Source organism: Podarcis melisellensis (genome assembly GCF_964234715.1).
Source record: "Podarcis melisellensis genome assembly, chromosome: 5".
In the NCBI taxonomy this organism is placed as follows: domain Eukaryota; kingdom Metazoa; phylum Chordata; class Lepidosauria; order Squamata; family Lacertidae; genus Podarcis; species Podarcis melisellensis.
Window position 1 is genome coordinate 5,790,579 of NC_138537.1, and position 7,334 is coordinate 5,797,912.

The following is a 7,334-nucleotide window of genomic DNA, read 5'->3' on the forward strand; positions in this document are numbered from 1 at the left end:
AGCGGTCCCTATTTATCTACTTGCACCCGGAGGTGCTTTCGAACTGCTAGGTTGGCAGGCGCTGGGACCGAGCAGTGGGAGCGCACCCCGCCGCAGGGATTCGAACCGCCGACCTTTCGATCGGCAAGTCCTAGGCGCTGAGGCTTTAACCCACAGCGCCACCTGCGTCCTAGTAGCACCTTAGAGACCAACTAAGTTTGTCATTGGTATGAGCTTTCATGTAGTGTGCATGCACACAAAAGCTCATACCAATGACAATGACAGTTGGTCTCTAAGGTGCTACTGGAATGATTTTTTTTATTTTGTTTAAACCATTTTGACTCCCAAATTGTCCTCAATATATTTCTCTGCAAGGAGGGAGGAAATGGGGAAAGCCTTCTCTTTGTCTTTTTGCTTACAAATCCTGTCTTAAGGGCATCTTTGTGTATGAATAGGGTGAGCCTGTGACCTGGATTCAGGAACTAAAAGTATTGACCATCACAAAAGAATGGCCAGGCTGCCCAGGTAATGCAATCAGTGACCATTATCAGGTATCCTGGCAGACAGGATTTCTGCTGTAGACTGCCTCCTTCTGTGATGTATGTATGATGTTTTAGAGGGTGGTGGTCTTGAGCTACAGGGTGAGCAATTTCAAAAGTCTATATAAGGGCTTGCACGCCAGTGTTCAGGGTTCTCTCCTCCCTCCTGTGTGTGTTGAGTGGGGACCCTGTTGCAACAGTTTAATAAAGTTCAGGCTTACTATTTGCTTTGCTTCTCAACATTCTCTTGTTGGCCTCTGTTATTTTCTCCCACCAAAAGGGAACCCACTTAAGGACTCTATATGGGCTCTTGGATACCCCATAAGGGAAAAGGAACAGTTTTTTCCTATAACACTTTGTTCCCAGGGCAGCAGGACTGAACCCCAAAGTGCAGGAGGCCAGACAGGAAGTGACCAGGGCACCCCCTTCCCCCTCTCTGCCATCCCCTTCCCCCCCCCACTTGCATGGAATTAGGCCAAGGACCACATGGAATTTCGTCAATGGCCACGTGTGGTTCTTGGGTCACTGGTTGCCCACCCCTGATTTAAATTGATGGTACTCTCACACCCCTGCCAAACTTTATGCTGGGATTCATAGAATCATAGAGTTGTAAAGAACTCCAAGGATCATCTTGTCGAACCCCCTGCAGTGCTGGAACATGAATCCGTACGAAGATCGAACCTGCAACCTTGGCGTTATCAGAACCATGCTCTAACCAACTAAGCCAGGGGTCAGCAAACTTTTTCAGCAGAGGGCCGGTCCACTGTCCCTCAGACCTTGTGGGGGGGCTGGACTATATTTTGGAGAAGAAAAATGAACGAATTCCTATGCCCCACAAATAACCTAGAGATGCATTTGAAATAAAAGCACACATTCTACTCATGTAAAAACACGCTGATTCTCAAGACCGCGAGCTGAATTTAGAAGGCGATTGGGCCGGATTTGGCAAGTGTTAAGGTCTTATTGTTTAATAAGTTATTGGTTAATATAAGGCAAGGTTACTCACTTTGTAGGTCCAGAGCAGGAGGCTGTTAGCCTGCTCATCAATGGACACACAGCAATGTAGGAAAATGAGAGTAGCCACAAGCTAAAGGGTGGAGTGTTTGCTCCAACCCGCAAGAACTGGAGACAATATTTAACTCGCAATTACCAGTTACTGCAGTGAACACCCGACCTCAATGTTACCACATGTGGATAGGTCCCTAATGAAACAAGGCACTGTTAGATGACAGAATACATATGGGAGGGTAATCCCATATTTCCCTATCCTGAAGTAGGGAGCTTTGCCATACTAGCATGTGAAATGCAGAGGAGCAAATGGATGTTGAAATATACTCGGAGTCGAGAATGGATTTCATGCTCTTTATTCAGCTCATTTATTCAGCGAGGAATGGAAGTTTCTCCCAAAGTCTGCTTTATATACATTATTTACACAATGGGCCCCACGTGATTGGCTAATTCCAGGATTCTCCTGTAGGCCAATCAGGTTGCGGATTCACTTCCACCTGGAGCTGGATTGGGTGGCTCCTGCGGACCAATCAGACTGCTGCATTCTGGATCTTATTGTTCTAGGACCAATCAGACTGCTGCATTCTGGATCCTATTCAACTCAGTACATAATAGATGTGGTTTTGGTGAGGATGCGAATTGTGGGGCTAAGCTAGTCTCCTCCCTCTGACTCCTGCCTTTTCCTGCTTCCAGCTGGTATAAAGATGGAGAGCCTCTCTCTCACTCGCTGCCAGGCTTCGAATTGCTGCCCAGCCAGGATCTGCGAGTCGTCGCCACTGAGTTCAGCGAAGGGAGGTATGCCTGTTTGATCCGCCACGGCAGCAGGACTCTCCGGGTTAATTCCTGGCAGATAAAGCTCAAGCCCAGAAGTCCTTTGCCTCCCACAATGGGTGCACAGGGGAGAGCATGAACAGGAGCAGCATTGTGTGAGGTGTGTTTATAGTCCTAGCTGGTTTGGCACTACCCACATGGACCTGGCATGGCATCAGTCAGTCAGCCACTGCAGGCTCTGGTCTGGACTCACCTGCTCTGTTGCCAGATATCTTGATTCGGGAGGTCCTGTGGGGAGTAACATGTCCAGATTTTGGTACAGAACCTGGATGATGTGTTATTTGTCTTCTGAACCCACTGGGTTTTCACCTAATCACATCCAGAGGCAATAAGTTGAGTGTGTGTTGTCCCACTAATTTGGGGACAGGGTTAGAGTCACCTCAAGATTGTACCTGAGGCCTTCTGAATGCAGAGCAGATTCTCTGCTCTTGAGTCTCACAACTCTTGCCACTTAAAAAACCTGTTGAAGCCAACATTATTCCAAGACCTGCAGCAGAGGTGGGGAACTTGTGGTCTGCCTGATGTTGTTGGGCTCCAATTCCCATCAGCTTGCCTAATGGTCAGGGAAGATGGGAATTGGGAGTCCAACAACATATGGAAGGCCACGTTATCCATGTGTGTGCTATCCCCGAGAAAAATTACTTCATTTGAGTACACAGAGCAATCCCACAGCCATCTAGGCTCATTTTGGAAAACCTTTCCCATTAGTTGTTTCACTCACGAATTCTTCAAATCCTGTTAATTAGATAAAGGTAAAGGGGCCCCTGACCATTAGGTCCATTCGTGGCCGACTCTGGGGTTGCGGCGCTCATCTCGCTTTAGTGGCTGAGGGAGCCGGTGTACAGCTTCTGGGTCATGTGGCCAGCATGACTAAGCCGCTTCTGGCGAACCAGAGCAGTGCATGGAAACGCCGTTTACCTTCCCACCGGAGCGGTACCTATTTGTCTACTTGCACTTTGATGTGCTTTCAAACTGCTAGGTTGGCAGGGTTAATTAGATAAACCTCTGCAAAACCGGTCTGGCAAGTATTTGTTAAAGCTAAAGCAGACTGATTGAAAGAGCATCTTCTGACTATCAATACCGTAGATTCCGGCGTGTAAGGCGACTTTTTAACCCCGGAAAATAGGTTAAAAAGTTGGGGGTCGCCTTATATGCCGGGTATGGGTGGCGTGGAGCGGAGTCCGCCCCGCCCCAGCAGCAGCAGCGAGCAGCAGGCTCAGCTCCGCGCCGGGTGACTTTTTCCCAGCACAGAGCTGCCCAGCGTATTAGGCAACTGGGCTTATAAGACAAATCCCCAATTTGCAGCTGCTAATTTGGGGAGTCATCTAATACGCCCAGTCACCTAATACGCTGGAATATATGGTAGGTATTTACCATTTCAAAGGAATGGACCAGACTAGGAAAGAAAGACAATCAGCAAATATTATTACCTATCTTGACAGACAGGAGACAAGCTACACTCTCAAATTTCTGTTGTTGACTGCCTTTTTCTGTGATGCTTGTACGATGCTTTTGGGTGGCCTTTAGCTAAGGGGCTGGGCAATATCTAAAGCAGGGGTCTGCAACCTTTAAGACAAAAAGAGCCACTTGGACCCGTTTCCAAAGGAAAAAAAAAATCTGGGAGCCGCAAAACCATTGCGACATTTACAACAAATATATCTCCGGAGCCGCGATCTGACAGCGGGCGGGAAGGTGACGTCGGGACGGTGAGTGACTAACGCACGCACCGCCCCCATGCGACGTCACAGCCAGTACAGCGCCCGCCACAGTGGGGAGTGTCGGGGCGCACAATGCGCCTCCTCCCCTCGCTAGTATCCGCCCCGGAGCCGCAGCAAAGGTGTAAAAGAGCCACATGCAGCTCCGGAGCCGTGGGTTGCAGACCCCTGATCTAAAGCCTTTAAAAGTTATTACGCTCCTTTGTTCAGGTCCTCACATCCTTGCAAGGGGACTCTGTTGCAACAGAAAATTAAAGATCTTCCTTTTAAAATTTCTACTGGTTCCTGCCTCCACTCATGTTTCTCTGACAGACTTGGGGGACACTGAGTCCCTTGATGGAGAGCTGGGCTGTAAATGCCAACCCCATTCCCCCTCCCCCTTGCCAGGAATCGGGGCCTCCTTCTGCATGCCAAGCAGAGCTCCGGCTTTTGCCCTGTAGAATCCTCCCATGAACACTGCCAATCTTCATTTGCCCTCTCTATGGGCTTGTCCATGGCAACTTCTGGAATTGGGCTGCCTCACACCTGTATTGCCTGAGGACAATCGTCATTTACCTCCAGTCCTTGAGAAACAGGTAGGCAGCTCAGGTCCCCATTTTGCATAGGAATTTATAGGCTTTGGGAAGTTTCTTAGTTCCTAGAGAAATTACACTGGCTTTTCAGCTGGCGGATGAAGACTTATTTGTTCTTACACAATCTGGGAACTGACTGTTTTTTAAGGAATGGGCTGATGTGGTGATGTTTTTATTGTAATGTTTTAATAAAGCACATACACATACTTCTGTTAATGTTCAACTGCTTTTTAATGATTGATTTCCCCCTGTGTTTTAGCTGTTTCTAGTTTATCAGCAAGCTTCATTGAATCTGTATTTGGAGGGGTGGGGAAATGGGATATAAATAAATATAATGATAACAATAATCTCAACATTTTCTAGACGGTCGGAGGGAATTTCCCACCCACATTTTATCTTCTTTTTAAATTTTAAAATATCTCCTCCCATTATTTCTTTTTTAAAAAATTATTTCAGCATACAAAGCTATAAAGATAAATAGTGATGTATCCCACTTATTACACGAACTCATCTGATAGTGTGTGCAGTATAAATATGAAAATATATTCTTCTTTCTATAAGCAGAGGTTATGGCATTTGCCTCATGTTGTTGCTTGACTAATGTTTCCTAGAGATCATTCACGATGCAGCACCTGACAGATTAAATTGCTTCAAGGTATGATGAAGTTATATTGAAAACAATAGTTACTGGAATGCCAAACATAGCAGCCTTTGTATGATGCAATTGTAATCTGAAGCAAACGGAAACTTCTCAAGTAATCACCGTGTTAAAAAGAGGTCAGTGCAAAGATATCTAGCTTGCTTCCATCCTGTGCTAGTCTTTTGAGTCTCTTTAGAATATGGTAATTTATTTTTACTTTATTATTAATTTTATTATGAAACAATAAATACCACAAACTAACAGGTAAGATAAATATATAACAAATATCAGAAAGCACATTTTGCAAAGAATTTGGGGAAATGACAAATTTTCAAATAATATTCAATTTCGGTGGATATTTTGCTTTTCTAACGTTCCCAATCGGGTACGTGGTTCTGCATTTTCCTACGTTTTGCTGTTGTTGGCATTCATCTGTCCCGGGAGAAAATGGAGGGGTGAAGTCAAACTGTTGGAGAGTTACAGCACCTGCTGTGGCTGCAGAGACTGATGCTGGAGAGACATGTTTTGTTGCAGCTGGGGCAGAGGAAGGCGTCCGGTTGTGCTGCTGCAGATGCACCATGGAGTTTCTGTTGTGCCAGCGCTGGAGGACGAAAAAACTTAAACACGTAGCAGAGTAATAAAAAATAGACCAGAGGCAATTGTACTTCATCCAGCAGAGCTTTTACTTTCTACTGAAGGCAAATGAGCATAAATGGTCACAAATCCAAAACATTCAGGACTGGCACAGTCCATAAAAAATCCAGTTGCAGCAAAAACAATAAAACTTACAAACTTTTGATAAGGCTAAACTCTAACACTAAACATACAGAACATCAGACTAGAACAAAGAGACAGAAAAGAGAAAGCGAGTGAGAGCCAGGCTCCTCCTGGCCTTACTATTATAGTCAGCACGACCTTATAGAAAGATAACAGAACCAGCTTAAACCAGCTGTACACAGCTTCCCAGAAGGAAAACAACCCAAACAAAAACCTCCTTCCTGTTTCTCTCACATAGAAATAAACCTTCTTTCACACAGAAGAGAAACCTTCTAGAACCCTCTTGAACTAATCAGGATAGGAAAGATCTCTACATACATTCTGTACTAAGAAATTAAAACGGACAGTTTCTTCTCTCTGCACTCTTCCCAATGGTAATTTGTATTTAAGAACATAGGAACAGGCTCCTGGATCAGGCCCATGGTCAGCATCTTGTTCTCACAGTGGCTAACCAGATGCTTGTGGGAAGAACGCGAACAGGAGCCAAACACATTGTTCTCTTCCTCCTGTGGTTCCCAGTTCTCTCCATGCTGTGCAGAATTGTATAAACTTATATTGTGTCACCTCTTTCTCACCTTCTCTGAACTAAAAAGTCCCAAAAGCTGCAACATTTCCTTGTAGGAGAGTTGATCCATCCCTTTGATCATTTTGATTGACCTTTTCTGAACTTTTTCTATTTCTACAATATCATTTTTGGGTGACCTTTTTTAAAAATAGTAGTAGTAGTAATAATAATAATAATAATAATAATAATAATAATACAGTGTGTGGCTTATGGGGCAAATAATTACTTGACTCGTCTACACTCACTCAATTTTGCACCAAGCTCTGATGAGCGGCCTTTGGGTTTCTCATAAAAAATAAAGTACATTTCACAACATTAAAGTCCTCCCTCTTCTGTATTATTCAATGACAAGAAGTCAGGAAATGTTGCAATCTACATTTAACAGGGTGAGGGATGGGTAGCATAAAGTGGAGACATTAATTTGTTTTGTGAGCTTCAGCCTTGAAGGCTTTGATTATCGTTAATCAATGTGACTTCTGGGAATGGAAATGGCAAATTGACTATCTATTGATCAGGTCTCTACTGATAAAAGATAATCATGTGTTGATTGACCAAAGTTTGGCAGTTGTTGTTTAGTCATTTGGTCGTGTCCGACTCTTTGTGACCCCATGGACCAGAGCACACCAGGCACTTCTGTCTTCCACTGCCTCCCGCAGTTTGGTCAAACTCATGCTGGTAGCTTCACAAACACTATCCAACCATCTCGTC

At 44.8% G+C, this 7,334-nt stretch overlaps 1 protein-coding gene across 4 annotated transcripts in view; it reads left to right on the plus strand.

Moving 5' to 3' along the window:
- LOC309369867 (matrix metalloproteinase-23-like) overlaps nucleotides 1–4,863 on the plus strand; it is a 28,448-nt gene extending 23,585 nt beyond the window's left edge. Inside the window, exons 8-10 of one of the 4 annotated variants that reach the window (XR_014168265.1) lie at nucleotides 2,220–2,457; nucleotides 3,355–3,439; nucleotides 3,742–3,904. Coding sequence is in view for 3 of the 4 variants with exons in the window: in XM_081911274.1 (XP_081767400.1) it covers nucleotides 2,220–2,436 (217 nt within the window). In the remaining variant the exon portion in view is untranslated. Of the gene's footprint in view, nucleotides 1–2,219; nucleotides 2,996–3,354; nucleotides 3,440–3,723; nucleotides 3,905–4,282 lie in introns of those variants that run through there. The other 3 variants (XM_081911274.1, XM_081911273.1, XM_081911272.1) reach the window with 3 other exon arrangements.
- Nucleotides 4,864–7,334: the final 2,471 nt, after the last annotated feature.